Here is a 27,410-nt window from a genome sequence, read left to right on the forward strand (position 1 = left end):
AAACAAATACATGTTCCAAATATCTATAGTTAACTATAATACTCTCTGTATAGTCCTCAACCAAGTTATCTTTCTCAAGTCGTCATTACATAGATGCGCAAGCAGAATTATTAATTTAACAATCAATTACAATTTCAGTCGATTGATTATCAAAAAAATTCAATTATTCTCCTTTTTTGTAAGTATGTAATTAGTTGGGATAATCGAATCCTTACTGTTTTACTAAACGATATGAAATAAAGGTTAATTTATCGAAAAGCTACCACCTCATAGATTTCGGTATCCTTGAAATATTTTGTTGAGGTGATCGTTCTGAACAACATTTTTCTATGCATATAATGGGTTCTAGTTTTCGAGTTATACGCAAAAGTATATCTGTTTTAATATTTTAATATCTTCGTAATAACTATGAACAATGGGGAAAATAATAAAAGTTTCGGTCCAAATTTCTGAATTGCAGGAAGATTAAGCTATTTAATGTAAAAAAAAGGATGAATACAGAGTTGCTTACGGATAAGTATGATGTGTGTTCTATTAGTAAATTTGTCAAATGTACAATTTTGTATATAATATGGAAAGGAAATATATACATATATGATACTTTTGTGTTTCCACTTTTTGTATATGTACATACTTTCGTATATAATTCGAAAATTAAAACAGAGCGTCCATTATACATATAGCAAAAAGTTATTCAGAACGATAATCTTGCCAACATATTTCATGGTCACTGAAATCGGCGAGGTATCTTTTTGATAGTTTCACCGAAACAAAATATATGTATTTGAATTTAATTAATTATATCTAGTGAGACGAAACATGCCTCGAATACTCGAAATTGAATAAAGAATAAAGAATTAGTACTATATAAATGCTGTAATAAATACAATGGTGGAGAAATATTTTTTGTAGTTAGTGTAGATTTCACTAACATCTATATATATCAGTAAGGCGATCTGTTGTTTGATTGGGGTTAAAGTCGAAGGGGAAAGCAAGAATATTAGAGTAATCTTTTTTTCCTCGACTATATATATGTATAATTAAGTTGTACGACGTCATCCGTGACGATTGTACCAGAAACTCGAGCGAAATACCTTCACATTTCCATACCTAATCATGAATATTTTGCATACAAGTTTCAACAACGTCAATGTTTTTTTGAATACTTGAGATTGATTTTCAATTAACAAGTTTTGAAGTGCAGCACATTTTGTAATCATAACATATAGATGAGAAATCAATAATAAATTTTACGCAGCTTTAGAAGATTTTCATCATAGTTTGCGAAAAATGATAAATGATGGAATTAAAAGAAATTTAAAATTGAATTTCGTCAGACTTATCATTTATTAGAATTAAAAATTATGTAGAAATTCATGATAAAAAAGTTGTCAACTGTTATTATTAGACGGCGAATATACGTGCATTATGAGAAATTTGAAGATGAAAAAATTTGTAGGATACATATATACATTATACGCATAATATGATTATATTTAATAGGTGAAACAGGAACATCTACATTTGAACAACAGATTCCATTTTTCTTAATTATGTTCACGAAAATATGTATGCATATACATCCACAAATCGAACTATACAGATATAAAGCATTATAAACTCTTACATTAATAAAGAACAGGAAGATAACAGTAATTTCAAATAATGTATTATCAATCCTTTTTTTTATTATAAAATATTGACTCTTCTCAAAAGGCTTTTAATTTCTTTTATCAATATATATAGGAAATTCAGAACATGTTAAGCCTTAAAAATTGTACTACAAACCAAAGAAATAGCGTAAGAAAAAATGTGATATTGTAATGAAATAAAAATTAAGACTTCGAGATCTTCAAGTTTTCAGAACTCTTTACGATGTAAGTACTATGTAAGTAATAAGTAAATTTACAGATGTTTATATTTTTTCTTTTTGAAACAATGCTTTTTATTTCTTTATCGAAAAAATGTGGCAGTGTTTTTGATCGATCGTAAAACACAATTCTCAAAGTGCAAACAATTAAGAAAGGGATGAAGGCTACGAAGGAAATAGAAATTCTTCTCACGTAAGAAGAGGCTTTTTCCTATGAGATCAAAGGAAATGTTATATTTCGTGCGCGTTCGAGGACACCGGCAGCACCCATCGTTTAACTAAGCAATCGCCATACAATTTTCTCCGGTCAATTAAGCTCACTGACGACAGGAGTGCATAACGCGCGGCGTACATCGTGAAGGAAACGCGTAGGTGCTTTCTCTTCGAACCAGGGACTATACTAACTGCAATCTAAGCGATAGCGCAATAACGTAACACGTCTATGACGACAAAAGTCCTCTTAGCCATGGAAAAGCGGGACCGCTATTTACGGTAATATCTGATTTCTTTTTTCTTTATGAATCTTCCTGAAGACAACGACGGCCGAGCGTTATGTAATGCTTTTGCTCTTTTTCAATTACCGATCTATTTTCATTATTTTTATCCCTGTTTTTGGATGGAACGGTTCGGTACCGGGGTTATTCTGATCTGGACACTATCCATATCTATACGTTCGTCGTACAATGGCATCCGATCGAACAATCAACAAAAAGCGATCTGTAAAGGCATATAATACCGAGTAAAAATATTTTCTCATTTAAATATGTGTATAAATATATACCTATTGTATTTACCACATTGCCTTAATTTCTTTCCAATTTCCATGCTGCTTCTTTTCTTTCATTATCACTAATTCTTATTATCACTAAAAATTGTTATCTTGTTGGTTATATAAAAAATATATCTAGTAAGTACAATCTCTAACGAACTCAATAAGTTTTTCAAAATCCATCATTAGTATCCTTTTGCTATCACGTCTAATCGGTCCTAATCGAACCGAAATATATGCACACTGTCAGTGTCACGTCGGGGACACAAGAAATCACTAAACCGATAGATTGCCGGTGATCTCGCGTCGCAGTTCGAACGTTTCACGAATAAGATGAAGGAATTAAACTTTGTATAAGATGATGGAAATTTTATTGTATAAATCCAACAGAGTGACGGTTCAAAGAATTATAACAGAATGAGATATCGAGCGCTAATTTAGGAGGGTTTTTATAGTGAGGTTTTAGTCCCTTTGGAAGGGTTATCGTCGGATGTATATCAGAGGCGGTTATTCAGTCACTGTTTTGTTATTGTTTCGATAGCTGTGGCATGCAGGATGTTTTCGTCTACTTGATTACTATTTCGGAGCGGGTGGCCCTCTTCAGCGTGTGACATCAGCATCGATACATGGGCAAGTCCCAACGTATTCCGCATCAGATAAAGCATTCTTCGAGCAAATGTCGGATACCAGATACATGTTTATGTTATGTTACATGAAAATTCAAATGCATTAAAGAATATTTGTCTGATCGGTGTTGAACTGATACGTTCCATGTGCATCCATGATAAAATAAACCGATCTTAAGTCGAAAATCAACTGAGTAGAATATCTTCATTTAAGGCCTCGTTTTGTAAAAAATACAGTTTTAAACATGTTCACTTAGGAATTAGTATGGGTACTTGATAAATTTTCAAACTCGATTTTCTCTTAAACGAAACTTTGGATGAAATTACAAACTTCTATTACATAAGCCTAGGTTGCTTTTGTAAAGAAAAATATTTCTAAGTTTAAAGTATTCATTCATTTTCCAAGTGTTTTAATAAAAATTGTACTATTTATTTTACCGGCGATTAACAATCCCGTTGCGTAAGGATACTATTGTGACATATTGGTCGTCTAATAACGATAAGACGATAAAAACAGATATTTATTCTAGCACTAGAATATTTTATTATTTCAATTATATTTCTTGTTTTTAGGGTTACAAATACATATTTTTTCTGTTGAATGAAATTTTTTAAAAATAACTATCTCATACTTAAAGAAGATAATTATAAATTAAAAGATGTGACAATTACTTCTGACCTCTCAGGTACATTTTTTTATTTGTAATAGAAAAAAGTATCTTATATAACTGAAATTAGTAAATTAAAGTAAGACATTTTCTATTCCAATAATAATCATATGAAAATAAATACACATGATTCTGAAAAATTGCACAACGAAACACATGTGGACCATTCATTTTGAAAGTAGTGTAAGTCCATTTTCCTTTATTTAGAGATATTGAAGTGTTCGAGTTTCCATCGACTGAATAATCCTGATAAGGTCTACTTAGCTTATCCATGTTCCTATAATGTGTTTGAGTGGATGTGAATTCATTATACAAATAGTATTTTCGAGAATTAACTAGACCAATACCGCTTTTCATGGTAACGAATGGATTCACACACCACTTTCAAAATTAGTGAATTACCACTTTCAAAATAAATGCCTATGCAACTCCAATTATTATCGAAATTTTAATTGATTAAAACAAGAAAATATTCTAAGATTTTAATTGTAAATTGCTTATAAATAAAAAGTTCATACTAAAGTATATGCGAATTTCTCGTTTTCTTGATTTTTTCAAAAAATGGACTTACACAGAGTAATAATTATTATATATAAATAATAATCCCAAAATAAAAGATTCATATGAAATCGATAAAATAGACAGGACTCTAATACATATCAAATATTAAAGATAATAATATGAAGTAACATATATAATATGATACATAGTAATATATATAAAGAAGCCGAAATATAAAGTCTTTTATAGCATGTATAACATGTATTACCATATTCTAAATATTCCGTGCTGTTCGTTTTTCCTACTCATTCGCAATATTTTTATCTTCGTGTTCAGTTATAAAATTATGATACAACGGTCACGGAAGTGATTCATCGTCGGTCGATGTTTTGATCAAATCGCACGAAGGAATCACGAATTTGGAATGAAAGGAAGAAGCAAGTGGCATTTATCGAAATGCCTCGATGATTGCCAAATAGCACGGTCTATTGGATTATCGTCGTTACTTCGTTCATGAAATTTCCAAACGGAGATTAGCTCGTAGAGCAATTGATAGTGGCAATCAAAGTCATCAAGCGGAGTTAATCTTCGGTTGGTTCCTTGAATCGGTAAATGCGACCATTTGATTAGACCGAATCGCGTTTGCGATGCTGCTCTATTACACTGCAAAGTTGAGAACGGGAATTATTACCCTGATAAAGTTAAATCGAAATCGAACGATCGTATAGGGTATTGTTGTAAACATCCGAGTTTCTCCGTAATTATATCTTTAGCGCTTACAGATTTTTTCGTTATAATTGAACAGTGATACATACAGGATGTGGCTTCATAACCTGTACAAACGAGCGCGAGGAAATTTCTTATGAAAAAATAAAAGCAAGATATAGAATAAAATTATTTCGTCCGAGGTTTAGTTTCCGAGAAAACCGACTTTAAAAATTTGTTTGACATGTGTGACTTCAGCGAGTTACCGGCTAGGCACAAGTAAACAAGCAGAAGAAGGTTAGTCTACGTGCGGGAATAAGTAAAAAATATAGAATGCAATTTTTCTGTTTAAGGTTTCATTTTTAGGAACATATGCGCATGATAAATCTTCAAATTTATTTTTCTTAGAAACAAAGCGTCTTATGAAAACATTTTATTCCATATTTCCTACTTAGTTTCTCCTACTTAGACTGAAACTACTTATATCCATACATGATAAATTTTTAAACACAATTTTCTCGAAAACTAAGGCCCAGACGAAAAAATTTGACTGTATATTTTCTTCTTGCTTTTTTATAAGGAATCACTTTATGCTCGCTTGTATATGTTATTTGGCCGCACCCTGTATGACAGAATGTATGTTATGTACTGTTACTCATTATACGTCATTAATATTCGAACATACTATTATATCTCTGCATTTGTTGCTTTATATACGAGGATGATTTAAATATCGTATTACTTATTCTAGTATGAACTAGTAGTTGTAGCTTGAAGATAAATAAATAATTCCTTCCTAGCAGTAATGTTTTATCGTACAAAAAATTTTAAACAAAAATTGTCATATTTTTATGTCACACTAATATTCAGATACTCGTGCGCATATTAATGTGAGTTACTGTAGACATAATTTGTTTTCCAAATGATATACATAATTGGATTGCAGATACAACAATTATTAACAGGGCGGGGACACGTACTGTAATATTGATCATTTTGATAACTGTGTAAGTAATAAGACCGCGGATGTTTACACAACTCCATACTTTAAACCGTCGTAATTAAAAAGGTAGGAGCTAAATAAAAATTTCCTTTATATGTTAAATATTATAACAAGTATTTGAATATTTTATATACTTTTACATACTGTTATATGCACTCTGTTTGTTTTGTACTTTTGAATTTCCTATAAATTGCATAAACATTCGCAATTAATAATAATTTTAGTGAAAATTAGATAAAATAAATGCTGTATGATCCGAAATTTTATTTGAAACAAAAATTTCTACTAAGATTTATTGTTTTTATATATTATATTATTTATTATATTACATTACATACTTATTATATTAAAAATAATTTGCAGAAAATAATTTTATTCTACATGAAAATTACAGATTCTTACCAAAGTAACAATTATTACCAAATAATGTTTCATTTTGGTTGACGTTTTCAAATAAAATAATCATATGTCATTTTGTGACATACGTTTCATGCCGATTCAAATATATAATGCAAATTAAAAGTTATAAAATTTTGGATGCCAAAGAAGAAGTTATTACTTCGTACGATAAATGATTCAAATTATTATAATAAGTCACGTAATAAATTTTGTGTAAAAGTTATTTATCAGCAGATTAGAGTTAACGTCGCTATCTTTGCCAAAACTGTCTGATAAGTTTATAACCTATCATTTAAAGAGGTAATGTTTTGATATTTTGTTTCGTATTAACTGTTAATTGATTGAATTCAAAAGAAGTATATTTTGCTCCTGAGAATCCATTTAATTAATAAAACAATAACTAGCTACCGATTTTCAAGATTTTATATAATAGTATTATTTAATCACAATTTCATATAGAATTAATGACACTCAACTGACCGAGAATCAAAGTGGTATAAGTAAAAATCTTGAGAACTGAAGGTCAATTATGTATTTCAACTGTTAAAAGCATTATTACTTTAGCTTTACCATCAATTATATTATAATTCCACTCTTTGTTCAGATATATTTCATAATAAAAACACATAGAAATACATTAAAAAATAATGAAAAATGTGATAAATAATAATAAAACGTAACACTATTATGTATTAAAAATAGTAATTGTTTGACTTAAAGCTAGTCCAGACGCGGCCAGTAGCTTAGTCTAATAGCAAGTAAATGACTACCGCGAATGATTGAATGATTGAAAAACGTCGCTTTCATCCTTGTTTCATTCGCAATAATCCTACAAAGTGAACAATGTAAATCCGGCTTTACTTGCTATTAGACTGAACTACGAGTTGTATCTAAACTAGTTTTTACGTCACTATGATTCTCAATTGAGAACTTACGGCATAACTATTTACAATGATGAGCAAAAGTGTAAACACACGCCGCTGATTTTATGTAAAAGGCGATACTACGACTAAGTTTTCAAGTGATCAGTAAGGATTAGGTAACAGTAACTACAAGCTACGTTTGATTAACGAAATGTAATAGTTCATTTTCATTAACATTAATAATGTACAGAATATTTTATAATAATTGTGTTTTGAAACTGTGTTTACAGTTTTGCACGTTTCGTCAGAAACGTTTATGATAGCATGTAAATGTCAGGGAAACGAAACTGTCAATAAGCACTGATTGTCCACTGCTTCGCAGTCAACTGTTCCACACTATTGTTAGATTACTTTTCAGTTTGATATGCTTAATCCAAGATGAAGCCACTTAGTGAAGATAAAAAGAACAGTATTATTTGTTTGTGTGATAAAGATTTGTCGTTGCGGCAAATTGCAGAGAAATGTGATGTCAGTCATACGATAGTTGCAAGAATAAGAAAAAAGTATGTTAGTGCACCAACTTCTTCACAAAACGGTAGACCGCGACTTATTTCGGATAGAGCAGCACGTGAAATTGCACACTGTATTTGCTGCTCAGGAAATCGAAATAAGTGCTAGCGAATGGACCATTCGTCGCTCTTTAAAGAGAATTGGTTTACGAGCGAAGGAAAAAGAGAGTAAACCAGCTCTTTCAAACAAAAATATTAAATTACGAAAACAATTTGTTGAGACCTACAAAGGATGGACGACCGAAGATTGGAAAAGAGTTATATGGAGTGACGAAACAAAAATTAACAGATTCGAATCCGACGGAAGGTCCTGGTATTGGATTTCATCCGAGAATAATGATCAACCAGGTGGTATAAAACAAACTATGAAGTTTGGAGGTGGCTCAATTATGTGTTGGGATTGCTTTACTCACAGAGGTGTTAGTCCCTTAGTTTGAATCGAAGGTATGATGCGAAAAGAGCATTATTTGACCATTCTACAAAGTAATTTACCTTCTGTAGTTAATTCTATTGGATATAATGAACGTGAAGTAGTATTTCAACAAGACGGGGATCCTAAGCATACTGCAAAAATAGTTAAAATCTGGCTAGAAAATCAAAATTTTTCTGTGATGAAGTGGCCAGCACAAAGTCCGGATATGAATCCGATCGAAAATTTGTGGTCCATTTTGAAAAGAAGGCTGACAAAATATAATAATCCACCTTCAGGTGTTCATGAATTATGGGAAAGAACACAACAGGAATGGTACAATATTGAACCATAAATCATTAAAAATTTAATTGACAGTATGCCTCGTAGATTAAAAGCATTAAAAAAAAGTAAAGAAAAGTGGACGAAATACTAGGTTGAAACCTTAATTCGACGAGTATAATTAAAGTGCAAAACTGTACACATGGTTTGAGATGTCCATTTTTATAAAATGTTCTGTACATTATTAATGTTAATGAAAATGAACTATTACATTTCGTTAATCAGATGCAGCTTGTAGTTACTGTTACCTAATCTTTACCGATCACTTGAAAAATTAGTCGTAGTATTGCCTTTTACATAAAATCAGGGGAGTGTGTTTACATTTTTGCTCATCACTGTATGTGCGAAATGAAGCCTTTACGATTAAAGTTCACCGTGATTTTATATGTCTTTAAAAGTATAATAATTTTAATTTTAATTTCGAGTAATAAAACTTATCAGATAAGTTATTGAACATAAAATTTTAAGATAAGTCTTAAAATTAATTTAAATATTGAGATAATGCATACATAAGAAGAATTTCAAATTTTATCTTATGTGTCCTTTCAAAACAATCAGTTAGAATCGATTCTGCCTGTGTAGCTTGTATCAGAGAATGAATGAAGCCATTCATGAAATAAGTAGAAAACTTAATTGACACATAATAGATGAATACAATGAATCCGTTCGAGATTAGTAATTATGATAGTTATATGAGATTTCTTCAATCGATGTTGCAAATAATCTTAAATATAATATAAATGACTAACTAGAAAAAATTATTCAAATTAAGTCAACATGATGGAATCTAAATTAAATTAAGGAAAAACATACATTCTAATTCTAATATTTATAATTTCATCTGATAAAAATAAATAAATAGGAGAAGAAATGAAGTGAGAACAGAAAACGAAATATTATTTTGAAATTACAAGTGCAAAAATGAAAATAGAATTATTGAAATCTTATTTATCATCTGTAAATATCTGAATTCTTCTTAAACATGTAAGAAATCAACGAAATGATAGTGTTCTTTTGCTTTTCATAATTCAATTACCATTTGCTACTCGCTAAGGGATGATTCGTTTTCACGTCACAATTACTGAAATTTTCAAACTTTACAGATATTTTTTTGAACTTCGAAACTAATTTGTATAGATCGGATACTTCACAAGTATGATCTACAAATGTATTGTGATTATAATATAATAAAAATTTTAAACCAATCCGAAGGTGTATATAGAAGTTACAATACATTTGATTGCAAACACATAGTGAAGAATTAGTATACAGCATAAATAATAATCTTAAATATACAATTAGTGGTGGTATAACTAAAATAGTCTTGTTACATACTGTAGCTTATTAATAGATATAGCGAACAATTAACTGTTTAAACACTTTGGTGATTTTTGAAAAGTGTATGCGTCCAATAAATATCTTGTAATTTTTATATACATTCTCAGATCTGTTTCACATTTAATCGATATAATCACGATAGTCAGGTCTCGTCACAATGCTAAGGAGATTTCAAAATCTTTAATATAATATCTAATAACTTATAAAAATGTTCCTAGGAGTGTTCGATTACTTTTGTGAGCCATTATATGCATAGTGTACGTAGTATATAGTAAAATATATAATTACTAAGTCTTCCTATAGATAATTTATACATATTTAATGGACTATCAATTCCATAAGAATTCCATTCCGTTCTTCTAGAACATAATCTTCTATGTAATTAAGAAATTTTAACTAAAATCCTGATAGGATTCACACGAACACTTTGTGTATCGCATAAAGGACTCCGAGTTGAAGCAAAGATAAAGAAATTACGCTGAATGGTTGAATACAATGCAAGGCTTGTTCAAAGCCTCAGAACAATCAACTGGAATTACGGCTGGTAGCAACCGGGAATATCGCTGAGGAAACACGGAGAGACGAAACTCTCGTCACGTAGCTTCCCTTCGATTCAGCCTAAGGAGAATAAAGATTTTTGCAGCATTGCATCATCGATGATAACTGTCATGACTGGTGTAGCAACCCTCGGTAATTTCGACGGGGAAGAATGCCAAAAGTGTTTGGACCAGATATTTCAACGAGAAGAGAGAAATTACGGTGATAATCCTTAAACCACGTATCCACAGGAATGCAAAATTCGAACAATTTAGAAATGTCGGATTGGTTATATTCAATTGTTATTCTATTCCTTAACACCAGAACTATCAAATCCGTCAAAATGAAGGACTTCAGATTTTCTTCTTTACAATTATTGAAAACATACCTTGGTGATACCACGAGGTGGCCATGACTTTTTTAAATTGCATAACATATTTTTTACTTTACAGCGTAATACCTGATATTAAGACGAGTTTAACGAGCTGTTATACTATAATCCTGAAATGACCTTGAATCTAGAAATGTGAGGTCAAGCAAGAAAAGGCATTGTGGAAAATTTTTTTTATTTAAATTAAGATCAAAATGATGCTTTTAGATTTAGATTTTAGATTGGAAAAGATTACAAATAGCGTACATTTATGCGTTTAGTTACAAGTGTTCGAATCGCTGAAAGTTGTTTAGCATTTCGGGATTACTTTCATATGCGTCAATCTCTTATGATTTATGATATAAAATTTAGACGGTGTGGCGTAAATGTTTCACTCTACTTATTTTCTTAAGATGTTCTATTAGTAAGATCATAAAAAAGAATGATTATGATTCTTAACTTTAATGGATATCATTGAGAATATTAATTTTCGTAATTATACGTTCGTAGCAAATTTTCAAATGCGATATTATCAAAAACGCAAATTCACGCGAACAAATTTTATTTTGTATTTTCAACTTCTGTTTACGCAAGCAATCACGACTTCCCCGATCGCACGGCGATTCCGAAATTACTCCCAAGTCACACGCGTGATAACAACGTTGGTTGGAATACGTTGTGCATCTCCATCGATTGCTAAAGAGTAGAGGACATGATTTTGAACGTATGTTATAAATACATGTATATAAGTGTAATTACATACTCATATTTTATATATTTTGTGTGATTATAAGCGTTGTTCAGAATGTTCGAAAATTATTTGTCACATCTACTATAACATTATTCTACACTTATGAATCGGAGAAGATTTGTAAAGAAACTACCAGGAAAATTGACCTTAATCTTGAAATTGAAGGTCAAATATTTTTTATTGCATCGTATTTTACTTTCCATGAGGTTAAAACCCGTTTTCTTGGAAAAGAAATGTTTAACTTCCATTAGTTTTTCAATTTTACAGGTTACATTTTTCAGTTAAATACAGAGTAAGGATCGTCCATTGTCACACGTAGATACTTCAGATAAACTATTAGATATTCCACTTTTTCCTTTCTTTCTGTCTTTTCGGATCTACGTAATGGCCATACTTACCATCGCGTTTCTATATTTTGGCTAGGTTTATCTCTAAGATTATGCGTTGCTTTGAAGTGGGAAGAAAGATTAAATATTCAATCCGATGTTTTAATTGTTCGGCGAATATGATCCGTACACTCGAACTGAAATGATTCACTGAATTGATTCAAGCATTGGAAATCACAAGGATTTGGAGCTTCTTGTGGGCCGAAGTAATCTTTCATTATTCCTTGCCAGTTATCAGTATATTTCACGTGTTAAAGAATAGTAGATGCTAGCAGCTTCATCAAAAGTATGCTATGTGAAGTCTATCTGATTGCGAGATCTAAATATATTATAAATAAAATCATTTATACATTTGTATATAGAATTAATGGAACTTTAACATTCTCTTCCAACAGAACGATTGAGTTGCATCCCATGATTTTTTTCAGAATTTTTATCCTCATCATGAAAAGAATACGATGCAATAAAAAATTTTGCCCTGAATTTTAAAATTCAACGTTAATTTCGCTGCTATATTTTTTTTTATAACGCTATGGTGATCATAACAAGTCATTTCCAAAGATTCTGTATAATAAAATATTTCAATATTTAAATACATTAAGATAAGTATTTTGCAGAAAAGGCTTATGATATTCTAAGTTGCATAAATATATAATTTCAGTTAACAAAGATTAATCATATAATCGTTTTGCTACAAAAAAGAAATAATGTATTAATATCTTCTGGCAACAAACGATTCATTTTCGTTGTAACAATACCTTCGGCTCTTGGGAAACACTAATGATATAATCGACGTTGTTGGTATCGTTAAATATTTGTTAGCAAGTTCTTAGTTCTTAGTAATTAGTCGTGAATTGGGCATATACATATGTTTCAAATTCAATGCTTGTATCATATATTTGTTTCACAAATTACTTGCATAGATATACTTAAATATTCGGTTATTTTGTTCTATATTAATAATCACGCGAAATAAAATATGAATGTTATGTATTATTACACGTATAGTTGCATATTTTTATACCTGTGTACCCATGCATTTGTTAAAAACTGCCCGAAATGAAACACGAACATGTTACACGTGAAATAGAGATTTCTACAAAGAGTTTCACAAACGTTCATAAACTTATGCGGCCGGTACATTCGCGCCTTTAGGAAGGCACATCTTAGGAAAAAATCGTCTAGACGGAAGTATTATGCAAATCTTGCATGTTTCTCACCAAGTTGCAACAGATTTTTATAGTTGCTTGTTAACTCTTCTACACTTTGAACTTGTTTTGTTGTGGGGAAAATTATTTGAGATAACAGTGGATGAAAATCCGCAATAGTTAGAGATGTGTTAGAGTTAGAGATTAATTTTGGATGGTTAAAAGGATTGTTTTGATTTGTGTTTCGAGATGAAATTTGGGGTAAATTAAGCGTGGAAACGTTGGGGGAATTTCGAAGATTCCTTTTCTGATCGCTAGCGGCTTTCTCGTTTAAGGTCTCGTTTTAACACGTTGACTGCCAGACGACTTTTCCATAGTTTGCCCAAGGCGCCGACGTGAACTTTTTATGATGCATATTATGTTGAAATATTATTATAGCAGCAAATAAAATGAGTTATAAAATCATGCTTGAAGCATTTCTCGTGGTGAGGGCCACCGGTGACCCCCACGGCGTTCTAGATAATTATTACGATTGTCCTTTTTTCAAACAATCGTGCTATGTACTTTTAATATTTGCTGCGTCGCCGGTCACCAGTGGCCCCACGGCGATATAGCCAAATCGAGTACCGGTCACCGGTGACCCCCATGGCAGTCAACATGTTAAGAAAAATAGATTTTGAATGTATTTAGTCAGCAATAAGCTCGATGTATGCGAACCCAATAAATTTTCAAATTCACTTTTCTTGAAAACGAGACTAGGCGAACAGACTTCCTTCTCCAATTTACTTTACTTTCTTTTCTTTACTTTACTTTCACGCGTAAAATAATTTTCTTCAATAGCCCATCGAATCAGAAATTTGTTAAGTAAACACATAACAACAAGCTACTTGATAAGTTTCCAAACTCGATTTTCTCGAAAACGGAGTTCACAATGCAATTTTGTTATTCTCAATTTGGGCTTTAGCTTGAGTCATAGAATTTCTTTTGTTTCACTTATATCTACCACGAAATGTAAATAAATATTGCATTGTGTATAATAATGAATCATTCATGGGAGATTTTGTATATATCTTGGTTTTATTCTAATTGTGACAGTTAACAAATTTAGAACAATTTTTAATTTATTGTTACAATAAATTAAAAAGTTGATTCTTTCATTACTTCACTTCTGATTACAACTTTGCTTATTATATGTACTATACATGTTTGTTATATTTGTTAAAATAAACCACGTTTAGTTAGTGTTTTAAATTAGATTAAAAATTAAGAATTTTATTTTTGTTTTAATTTTCGTAAATGCGATGGTAGCTCAGTATATATAATAAGTAAAATAGAAGGACACATATGACAATTTTTTGTCCGAACAAAGTTAAAAGGTTGCAAAAAGGAAACAATCGATTTAAACAAGCAGAAGTCACTTTAAATCCGAGTGACTGCTTTCTACAACCACTTTACAACCAGTTTACAAGTCACTTCGACTGCAGGGCACTCGTATTTCAACTCTTTCGCTTTTTCTTCTCTACCTTTTTGTAACTTTTTTGAATTTTAACTTTCCTAAAAGAAGGATCTGCTAACTTAAATCGGTATTTCTATACTCCAACAACTAAAAGAAAAGTAGGGAAATCTTTCGAAACTTAATTTTACAAGCATTAACGAAATAACAGCATGCTGCATCATGAAAATAACTTTATAATTACTCTATATCCGTGAATATATATCAGCATTCCTAAGTACATAAAAACAAGAACATAAATTTTAATTATTCTGATTTAAAACATTATAAAATACAGTTTCTTAACTTTCGCGCTCCTTAATCTGATGAAATATTACACTATTCAGTTATTCCTAAGGCAAACATTTCATAACAAATAAATATACAATATTTCGTATACGAGAGAAACAATTATTTCTTATCCTCTGCCTTCTAGTATTATTTGAAATGATCAAATATTTGGCAAGTAAATAATATGGAAACAATTTATTTCTCAAATTAAATTCTGGAATTTATTTGAAAACGACTTTATTTTCAAATAAATTCATTTGTAATATTATTTGGAGAAATTATTTGATCTATTTATTCATTATCTTTACTTCAAATAAAAAGTGCCCATTTCTGACTAGAACTACCGGCAACTACAGTATAAAACTTGTATCAAAGAAATTAAGATGCAAGGAATAGGATAATGTTTCTAACGCAATAAAAAACGCAAGCTCTTTTATTCATATACTTTACAAAAGATCATTCAAACATAAAAAAATGCGCCATTATAAATCTATAAAATTTCTATAAAAAATTACAAATTTCTCATTTTGAAAGAATCTTTTCTCTGGGCAATGATCGCGAATTTCTATCGTGACATAAATTTTATATCTGAAGAAATTGAATTTCTTACAATTATTATCATGAAGTTTCTATTTATTTCATAAATATGTAGAATATATTCATTTTGTAAATGTGTAATAATCATTTTTGAATAATATTGCTGAAAAAGTGCGTGGAGGAGAAGATTAAAAGTCAGAGGGAAACGAAATGGGGAGAGTAAAGGATAAAATGTACCAATGAAAGTGGTTATAAGCACTTATAGAAAAACAGAAAAGAAGTAGGGGAAAGATGAGTGAAAAATTGAAGGTAAAAAGAGATTGAAATAGACAGACAAACATTACATGGAAAATTACAAGGAAAATACAATGAGGTGTGTAAGGAGATGGAATCACACACACAACTACCGAAATACTTACAGAACAGAAAAGAAAATGTCGATACAAAAATTAAAGATAAGTATCACGTATGAAAATCTGGAAGACGACAATAAATGTTGAGATAGTGAAAAGGGGAAGAAGTGTATGCTATGCAAAGATACACAGGAATACTAACCTACCTTTCACATGCGAAGAACTAAATAAAATCACGTTTAAGGAACGGGGAGATAGTTGCAGAGGAGTTCAAAGAAGAAGTGGTGGAATGTTGCAGGCAATTGGAATTGTTTAAGGAAGCAGGTAAAACGCTTAATAAATATGTTATAAGCAACAATATTAAAGAAGGATAGTGCAATAAGAAAAAAGAAGTAAAAGTACAAACAGATGAGAGAAGATGTGAATATATGTAGAGTTAAGAAACCAAAGATAGCATAGTATAGTACAGGTTAGAATAATAGAATATAATTTAGTATAGTAAGTTGGAGTGGATGATAACAAGGCCAAAGAGACGCGAGAAAAGCGTGAGCGGTGGAAGCATGAGTGGGATATCTTAAATAAGCAATTATTGTAAAACCGAGCCCGCTTCTTGGTAACACGCCGAAATGGATATACGTATTAATGATTATTGAATCGTTCTTTTTCTTTTATTTATGAAAAGGAGACCTATATCATTTTTTAAATATTTTTCAAATTGATTATTCGATCATTATTTTTAAAATAATATTATCGCAAGTAACGAATTCATATTTTACATTTTCATAGAAGTCCTGTCCATATTTCTACTTAACTACTAATTACATAAAAGTACGTCCATTATAAATATATAGAATTCTTATATTTCAATTTAAAATTACTCTGTGAAAAGAATGTTAAAAAGTCAATAAAAAAGAACACGTGTAAGTATTTTTATATGACTAGTGGTTAAGTGATAATATGAAAAAGACATATTTTTCTGGCATGAAATGTTTCGAGTATACGCTAGCGTGCAAAAATTTCCGGTTAGATATATTTTTTATATTATTTACTAAAAGCGATATGTAGATCGGTGTGAACTATTACTGGATATACGGGCACGACAACTAAGAGAAAACAGTGTTACAAATAATAAACTCTTTATTATCCTTTATATAGATGTTTACAAAATCGTCAATACGACGCTTTCAAAAGTTTCCGGCCAGGCGTATCTCCAAATGTATTCAGAGTTTATTACGCTTTATTTGCGTTGCATACGGATGTCAACATATCAGAATTAGTTACTAATGCGTCGTCGCAGCACTTAAGGAAGACATGAAAATACTTCTATTGATTATCGGGAGAATATCGAAATCCGTGAGGAAGGAATTGCTAATATTAGTCGCCCGACTGTGACAAAACGTTTAGATCTTTTAGCTAGATCAGGTACAAAATATCCTTTCGTCAGTAAGAAGAATCAGAATTTAAACTGAACAATCGACGATTGGAAAGATGTGGTATTTTCTGGTAAATTAAAATTTAATCTATTCAGGAATGGCAGAGGACAATGTAGGAGACGTCCTGTTGGAAAAATATGATGTGAGATATCAGATACCAACATTAAAATACGATGGAGGAAATATAATAGTTTTGGCCGTATTTTTTACTCAAAGGATCGGTCCACTTTTAGGAATTGAATTAAAAACGGAAATTATGCACAGCATCATGCATCGAGATATCTGATCGGAAACTTTTGCACACCACTGTTAACTACGTTAACTATTAACTCCGACGTAACTATATATTCAAAAACCCATATCAAAACCTTGACGCAATTTATTTAATTGAGTAAATTTCAGATAGTAAAATTGAGTATTTTTTGTTTGGAAAACTCGTAAGTATTTATAAGTTTTATAATTTCAAAAAGGGTTCAAGAATTAAACTGGGAAATTATGGATCATCTCCATATATTGATTGACCTAGCAGCATCTGATTCAGCTCGTTGCAGAATATCTTCATTTATTACTTAAAATAACGAAAACATCTGCAGTGTTGAATATCAATGGAACATCTTATATGTTAATTAATACGTAAAGGTATATAGTATATGTACTTCGATTTACGCATCAGAATTTTGAAATAGAAATTCCGTGTACCAAAGATTATAGTTTCAAGGTGAAATTTAATTTCAAACTTAGCGATCTTCAATCAATGTGCCACAAAAATTTCTAAAGCATGTAATAATTTATTCAATTATATTGACAAATAAAAAAATGGTAACAACCAATACAATCATAGCCGTACAGTGTAAATGTTCCGTCTTGAATTGGTTTATGTGTGCCACGAGATGAAAAAGGTTGAAAATCACTGAAATAGAATAAAAAATATTAAAATAACTTATTTTCTAAATATGTTATTATTTAAATAAATATTTGAATAAGAGTTTATTCTCATAATGTCCTGTCTTCGCTGAGGATCCGTTTCCGTTAGCCAACAATTATGCACCCCGTGTAATCAAATTCTCGCTCGACGAGCCCACATCATATGCATTCCACTGCCTTCCTGGGCAGTTGTTCGATCATGAACGATTAACCCCGTACAAGGGTGCTGTTGTGTCCATCGTGTGCGAGGCAACTGGAACATCGCCAAGACTTTCAACAGTCTCATTCAGGTCGAGCTGCTCTGGGATATGTACCACGTTCAATAACAAGTTGCCGACGCTGTCGTGGAGAGACTCTAATTTTTCTGAGGAAAGGAGGAGAACCCTCTTCCTCCTCTATTTCTCTCTCTCTCACTCCTTTTCTTGCTGTAGGAATTGCAGCTTCCAAGATGCACTTAGGCTGTGCTGAACCAAGAACAATGTGCAAACTGGAGTAAAGTAAATGCACCCCTGCTAAAACTCTTTTTTAAATGTCGAATCTCTCCCTCTTCTATATGTGTGTGCGTCTTTTTTGTCTCATCTGGAACACGTATACACATCACTTTTCTCGTAGAGTGGTTGACCGACTTGAACGTTTCTCGTGTAACGAGGAATTTGCACTAATTATTTCGCTGTGATGATACTCTGTCTGTGAAGAGAGGCTTCTGTCAAATACTTGGGTCGAAAGTGTTACGAGGTTTGGAGATTGGACATGATTGTGTAGCGATGTAGGCGTTGAAAATTGTATAATGTTTTGGAATATCTTGCGATCGAGGATATAGAAATGTACACTAGTGTTCAAAAGTAGAGTGTATATCTTTAATTATAAAATTACAGGTCAGATGAGTCAGAGGCTAGCATTAGAGACAAAATCTCTGTTGCTTTAGCGTTTGTGTATGGCATTATTAAAGGAAAAAATTGAACTTTGATTGATGCGAGCGAGAGCAAAAATAGAAGACCAGTAACCGTGTCGTCAAATACGCGCACATTCATATAGACGGTTGTCCTAATCGTAAACGATAAAACTATCGCAGGACAAATTGTCGCTAAAGTGCGGGGCCTCGAACTGTAATGGTTTCATTCTGTATAATCGTCGTAGCTATATATGATAAAATATTATGATGCGATTAAATTGAATTTTTAAATTTAATATCCTAGGTTAGGTTTTTATCTTTTTAAAGTTCATGTATTATAACTATCATTGAACTAAGATAGTAGATACATATAAGATCATAAAAAATATATCATTTTACTGTGATTATAATATGCAATTGCTGTAAGATCAATGCAACTTCTATTGTTCAATATGGTAAAAATATTTACACAGAAGATTGCAGTCGTGCAATTCCTTACAAGTAATTGTGTTACCTTATTGTAATTTTTTTGTTTTCTAGTGTGACATTGAAAATTATTCAAGTACAATATAAAATTTTATAAGAAACGGAAAGAACAAGTTTTAAACAAATTTGTAACATGTGTAAATTCTACCTTGTTTAGCTCTAAAAAAAGACCCGAAGATTGATTAAAAAGAAGAACATGTTTAAGTATTTGGTTAAAAGGTCACGGTCTCCACTTATCGTTAACAAGCATTACAACTCATCATTTTCGCAACATGTTGTTTATGATCATAAATGTCAGGCTTTTAACTTACTTGAAGACAATGTACGCACAACGTGTGAATTTAATTAATCTCTAACACATACATTTTTTTTTAGTTTACAGGTAGAAAATAATTAATTTCTTTGGAACGGAGAATAATTAACAGTTCTGTAAAGATTTATTAAAAGTAATCAAAAAGTCAAACAATGAACATATTAGTTACATCGCCTAAATTGTTAATGTTTCTTTAAAGAACATGATCACTATTAATAAATTTTTAACATAATTAATACTAGAACTACCAAACCAATCAAAATGATTAATATCAGATTTTTTGTCTTCCCAATTACAAAAACGTGCAAGTATGTACATATATTTTTTAATATTAATATTTACTCTTAGTTAATTATGTACAATATATTTGATTGCATATGAAAAGTTGGCAGATCTAGTATTAAAAGGAAGTCGATGCTTGTAAAGAAACTAAAAAATTGATTAATAAATGCACTTATCTGATTTTATCTCTCAACTGCTATCGTTGGGACATAAATAACCACTACAATTTAAAATAGGGATTGCTTAATATTAAAATATTAATTTTTTTTTTGTGTTCTATATTTTACGCGATATATTATATACATAACAAAATAATAAAAATACCCTGAATACCTTAAACTTAAGGAATCTAATCTAGTTAGTTATGGTTATTTAACGCATCAATATCAGTCGAGGATTAACTATTAATCAGTAAAAATAAAAATAACTAAATTATTTAGTTTTCATAAATGTTGTCATTTTTATACATTAATTATTAAAGATATAATATTTCTTCAATGAATATTCGTTATAATATAATATAATGTAATACAATACATGCATTTTTATCTTTTGGCCCAATGTCCTTCAAAAAGAAAGGATCCTTTGGATTTGTTTAGCTTAGACAGAACTAGAGCAAATTAATATAAATTAATGTTTATTACGAAGAAAATAGCATGAAATCCGAGAAGAGAAAAAATATTACGAAAACATAAATTTTTTGTATTATTATCCTTTTTAAATCATAATTATATGTGGGTAATTATGTACATGCACATGCTCGCGAGCGATTAAAATGTTTTATATAACTTAGAAATTTAACAAAATATTGTCCTTTTTATTTTAGGTGACTCCTTACAATGTACACCTCTGGACCGAGCGTATAAAAGCAAAGTTTTGGGACATTATCCTGATTCTGTACCATGGAACCCCTTCGACGAACACGCTGTGTGCATGGTACGTTATTAACAACAATTATCGTTTTTGTGAATCATAATGCGAGAAACAATGTTTTGAAAATTTCACGATATTCGTACGAATTGATTTTAATTTTTGTTAACCTTAGAAACTAGGGAATTTCGTATTACTTAGAACTTTATCACAGATCATTTGGACCATATGTGATTTTCTTCCTTTCGTACATGCTTTTAACAATCATTATGGGGTATTTCTAAATACTGTTTGGTAAAGTGATATTCAATAACAGTTTTCATCAATTTCTTTTTCCAAAGTACGAATGCACTATGAGAACGTAAAGAACGAATGATTGGCTATTCTAATTATCAAAAGTTGAAACAATTAACATGTTTTATTTAAAAGTACAAAGAAATAATGGTTTCAAGCGATTACAAAGAAAATTTAGCTTAATATAAACCAAAATTTTTTCAATTATGTTCTACCAATCTTCATACGAATTACATAATTACATAATTGATCAGTGTGTGATGTTGTCACATCATTATACGATCATATCATGATTTCTTGAATGGTACAGATGAAAATATGAAATTTTATATGTATTTATCATTTACCATTTAATGTCTCAGTATATAATGTTAAAAATATAGACAATAATTAACCATCAAAGTCTAAAAACAAAGGGTACCAATGAGAGCAAGAAGAAAGAGAACAATAACAGTCAAAATGTTTGCACCTAATGTTTTAATGGATCTTGCTTTAGCATCTTCGGTATAAGTATAATATTTCCTATTCGATATCTTATATCCTGTACTCTATATGCTAAACGATATTGAAATTAAAAAAGAATTATTATTATTGTGTTCATCATTTAAAGATAGCTCAAATTCGTATTGGAGTTATAAGTAGATATGAAACTCATATAAATTTTGTAAATTTATATTAATACTTTCTAAACTTCATCAGATAACATACTAATGCATCATTTCACGATCTAAAAACTAAAATGAGAATCATATAAATAATGCCAATTTCTACATATTTTTACTCTACTCGTAATTTATGTATTTTTAAACTTATCTATAAAATACTAATAACGTATAATTATTATACAAATTCAACACTCTATACGCCCTAAAAGTGCCCGCGAAAAATGTACGTTTCTCAAACTATACTTTCTTAAAAGTTCCTTACCACAGAAAGAACATTACTGCTCTTTGTTTATTCAACCGTTTCTATCGCGTTACTTCATGTAGTTCCGTTGAAAATTCTGTTAAGGATAGAAAAAAGAAGAGGAACAATGCTTTTGACAAAGTTTGATAGAACCAGTAAATTGAAAGATTAAAAGTATAAAGTATTTTATATACATATAGTAAAGATATTTTCATTTTCATAGATATATATACAAATTATATTTCTCGTAATTTTAATTTTATTTTTACATTATCAATGACTTTTTTTTAGATAAATTTGATACCTTACACGAAGAGACAAGCTGTTGAGCTATATTTTTCATTTTCTTTAATAGGATTTTTTAAAATTTAATGTTTTTAGTTGATTTTGAGACGAAGTATTTATTTTCGTAACAATTAAAAAGTTCTTTTAAAATAGAGAAACCATTTTCCATTTATCTATCCGATTCCACGAAACTTACCTCGAATGGCTTCTCTCGAAAACACCCTCGAACATAGAAAAAGGAAAAGGCACTGTAGGTACTTTTCGCCAAGCTTTAACAGAATTACTGGGACGTAAAATTAAGAGTGCAAAATACTCAACGTATATCCGGTAAACTGGGTACACATTGTTCGCGATCAACAGCGTTATATAGGCTGGCGCGTCCTAGTTGCGAATGGTAAAAAGTAGAGGAAGAAAAGACGAAGAAAAGAAGTAGTGGAGAAATGAAAAGGCGCTGTGTGCAACGTCTGTTCATTAGATATTCAATCTTGCAGCTCTGCCTGCCGAGCGGCCTGAGATTCCGAACCCAGAAACACTCGGTGGAACCAACGTTTCACTCGTTCGTGCTCACCAAGGAGGACGGGCACAGAACCTACGGGTTCAGTCTTGTTTTCTACGAGGAGTGCCGGAATCGCAAGATATGCGCGGCTATGCAAACTCTGCAGGCGATGCACATCACGGAACTGAGCAGCGGGCAAAACGGTACACCACCAACGTGAGTCTTCTTTCCGTTGTTTATTTTCCTTTGCTTGAGTTCCTCCATTATGCGGTTGATCCTTTTGTTACGTTAAGGATAACGTGATTAGCAGATTGCACCTATTTATGCGAATTCATATTTTTATGAATACGATTAGAGAAACGAGACACAAGAACATTTTGTCTAGTAAATAATATAACGAGTATTCTAATTTGAATACTTTATAGGGTTTTGCACATCATACTCATCTTGTGCATTTCAGTACCTTCAAATTTCTTATCAATGCACAAAAATCTGCAGTCTAGTGATCAACTTAGATCATTCCATAGTAGATCGATTGATATTTCTTGTGTCGTATGAGATGGTTCAGAAGGGAGTTTAAATCCTACCTGCGTACCGTGCACAAGTACTTGAACAGCTGTCGCAATTCGCTTAAAGATTGATATTTTTTTACATTTCGAAAAATATGATCGGAGAACGTTTCTTTACTGTTATTGCCTGTTATAAGTAGGCTCAAATTCTCTGAAAAATTCAAATTAAAACAAGATATATATCTACATCACTCAGGAATTCCGTTTATTACTAATAAATATCTAACACTTCATAAAATCTACATAAACTTTTAGAATGTAGCTGGAAACATATAGTTGTTTCAATCGCGATAACGCACCAACATTGAATGATTATTGATCTCTGTAGGACTAGTATTCATTCATCTTCGATTACTGCTCTTTTAATTGTACTAACTAATATCAATTATTGCCTTTGTCAATATCTATTAACAATATGTATATGGTTGTCTGAGATAAGATCAAAAGCTAAAATTAGATTGAAATGTTTCATTTAAAACACATTTTATATATCTGTAATAATTTAGAAGTACCGAAGTATTTATGTACATATTCTTAAGTAATAATTCGGTTTTTCGCTGGTTTCGTGTAACATTTAAATTAAATTATCAAGGAAACGATTAATCAGAATTTTGTATTCATGAAACAGATTGTGATTCAACATAGGAAAATGTTGTTAAAACTATTTGCAAGAGTTATATTATTGTAATAAATTATAATAATTATGAAATCCTCCCGGAAGGACAAGCAAGAGTTAGAGTAAACAGAGGGGTGCAAAGATAACCTGTTGATGTTGAATACCAAAAAAGCACTCCAACTAAAGGGAAGAAATGGGAAATTACTAGCAGCATTCATAGATTTTCCAAAATTCTCAAAGCCGTTTTGCATAAAACTGATATATAAGATGAATAAGAGTGATTAAAACTATTGACGAGAACGTATCGTTAAAAGTCACATTTGTGGATGGGAGAAGGACAAGTGAGATAGAGATTTCGCAACGAACATTGTTACAGTATGTTTAGGAAAATGGTTTAACAATAAACATAGATAAGTCAAAAATAATAATTGTCTAAAAAGCAGAGAAGAAAAAGAAACAAGTTAAAGAATACAGGTATAACGAGTCAACACTAGAAGTAATAAAAATGTAGACATATTTAGGAGTACACTCTTATGCATCAGGACTTTTCGGATAGACGGCTAACTATTTCATGAGCAAAGGTAGAGCAAAATGCGAAATTGGGAACGAAGACTACATCTATTCAAGTGACATCAACAGCACTATATGCGAGTAATATTTGGTAGTAGCATATTCAACTGCAGAAATTGCAATTGGCACATTTTATTACAAGATAAATTAAGAGAAATAAACGGAGGAGATGTTCTACAAATAACCAGTGTACAAGAACTATTAAATCAATTACCTAATATAAGGAATAGGTCTTTTTTTAGATGTTTTTTTATTAATTGTTTCTAATTGTATAGTTACAATTATTTACATTTATTTTATTTATTTATTTGAAAGTTAACGTTGCATCGGTATGAAACCATATGATGTAAATGTAAATGTGTTTCCTTTTGAGCCATCTGGATAAACTTGAATAACAATTTTTAGCAAGATGGCTTTTTATCCTGTGTTAATGTACTCCACTGTTGGGATTTTTAGGTACTCTTCTTTATGTTATCGTTTCTTACATATCTCAATGTGTATAATGTTGTTCTTAGAATAACTGATTGTAGATTTTCTATTTCCTCTATATGGGATTTGGCAGCCATGCTTCAGAGTTGAATTACATATGTCCATATGAGTTTGGTAATAGTTTTGTAGATCTATAGTTTATTTTACTGTTTGTATTCAGCTTGGAGTTCCTGGTTATGAGCCATTTAATAGTTTTTCTACCAGTTTTTATTTGTCTAATTTTCTCTTGAATATGGATTTTCTAGTTTAGTTTGTTGTCCAAATGAAGACTAAGGTATTTGATGGAATTTGTTTGCTGGATTTCTGAATCATCATCCTTTAAGTGTATGCCCACAGCTCAATAGAGCGAGGAAAGAAGAATGGAATTTTCCACAAATGCTGATTTTAAGAGGCATCAAGTAAGCAAAAGAGTTCGTGTACTTTATCCAGGCATTAATGAAGATAATAGGGTTGGCATCGGACATTAATCGTGTTACTATCATTTTGTTGGAACTAAGATTCAAGGATAAATTTATACTGTATTAAATATATAGAAATTTATTATTATAATATAAATTAGATTATAAGTTAGGATTAAGAAAATAGTATTAATTTTTATGCAAATATCTATCGATGTAGGTATGTAAGCATAAACTATATAATATATGCCAAACAAATTTCTTGTAATAGGCATGTAATCTAATGAACGATAAATTTACTATTATTATTATTATTTATGATTATTATAATTATGTGTTGGCGACTGCAAAGTTCTCTAATTTAAATTCTATTGAAAAAATTTAAGGTCATTTATTATTAATTTTCAATAAGAAGTATAAATCTAAGAATTAATAACTTCTCGATTGCATTACATTCATTGTCCTTTCGAGGATATTGTCGAACAATTTTTTAATAAATTTATTTTCCACTTTCTACCATTCTATTTAGAAAAACTTCATTTCAAAAAGGTATTTACTTTTTTGACACTTTTTCCTTTTATGACTCATTTCAAACAATTCCATATATGTTCTGTAAGGTTTATATCAAGTTTATATTGATTTCACTTCCAAAAATTTATTGAACTAAGGAATGATTTGACACTAAGAAGGGAGTATTTAAATATTCGTTTTTGTATAACAGTCTGTGAAGACGATTTCAAAGATTATGTTTGATTAATATTATAAGATCAGCAATGTACATGTAGCCTAACCGTAAGACTTCTGCACAGTATTATATTTATGAAATGAAACTAATTAATAAAGTTTTCAGTTTCATTCAATACAGATACATTATCAAACAAAAGTATCTTCGTATAAAATTCTTTGCAGATCTGTAAAGAATGTGACTCTCTATTTAACGTTTTTGCAAAATACAACTATCGACTCTAAAGTTTAACTATACTATGAATTATGAAATTTAAAGATAGTTAAAATAAAGAAAATAGATAAAATACCCATAAAAGTCCGTTTTCAGCGGAATAAAAGCATTGGCACACTTGAAAAATTTAGTTAGTAAGTAGTTCAGTTAGCCATCCGAGAGTCAAGAGTCAAAAGTCGTTAATCGAGAGTTGTCATATCACACTACTGCATTAAGTTCACGTTAAATAATTATCGTTTTTTGTTTAATCCACTGTAATAAATCCATCTATCAATACATTATCACATAGAGTAGAAACCATTGGAAATCCTAATTTCTAACATTTCTGAATAAAGAATTTCTATAATACATTCATCCACGCGCTTGCTCTCTCTATTCCGAGATATAAAACCTCAACAGGATTAGTGATGTCAGAGTAGTAATATGGGGAATGTCTTTTGTTGCAGGAGAGTTTGTTTTTATTGAATGTATTATTACATTATTATTACACACATTACTGAATAATACTATGCACAAATACAGGTATTTAAATATTTTAAAGCAAAAGTGCGAGAAAAATGAAATTTAAGACAAGACTGTTATGTTCAACAGGATAACGATTCCAAATACATAGCCTATATTGTTAAATAATGGATCATTTTTAATACATCGGATATTTTAACGACTCTTCCACAATCCTCAGCTCTAAATCCTGTAGAAGAT

General features: G+C 30.6%; 1 protein-coding gene and 1 long non-coding RNA gene across 8 annotated transcripts in view; both read left to right on the top strand.

Moving 5' to 3' along the window:
- LOC122569893 (DENN domain-containing protein 5B) overlaps positions 1-27,410 on the top strand; it is a 64,585-nt gene that overhangs the window by 21,143 nt on the left and 16,032 nt on the right. For all 6 annotated transcript variants that reach the window (XM_043731527.1, XM_043731523.1, XM_043731524.1 and 3 more), the window contains exons 2-3: positions 21,084-21,193; positions 23,104-23,324. In XM_043731527.1, coding sequence (XP_043587462.1) covers positions 21,084-21,193; positions 23,104-23,324 — 331 coding nt within the window. The remainder of the gene's footprint in view (positions 1-21,083; positions 21,194-23,103; positions 23,325-27,410) is intronic.
- Positions 15,754-18,172, top strand: LOC122569894. Of its 2 annotated transcripts, XR_006317610.1 has the most exons (4): positions 15,754-16,251; positions 17,083-17,349; positions 17,456-17,696; positions 17,763-18,172. It is a non-coding gene; the product is annotated as an uncharacterized LOC122569894 (long non-coding RNA). The 2 variants fall into 2 exon arrangements; XR_006317609.1 differs by having other exon boundaries at positions 17,456-18,172.

This window comes from Bombus pyrosoma, linkage group LG8 (genome assembly GCF_014825855.1).
Source record: "Bombus pyrosoma isolate SC7728 linkage group LG8, ASM1482585v1, whole genome shotgun sequence".
Taxonomy (NCBI): Eukaryota; Metazoa; Arthropoda; class Insecta; order Hymenoptera; family Apidae; genus Bombus; species Bombus pyrosoma.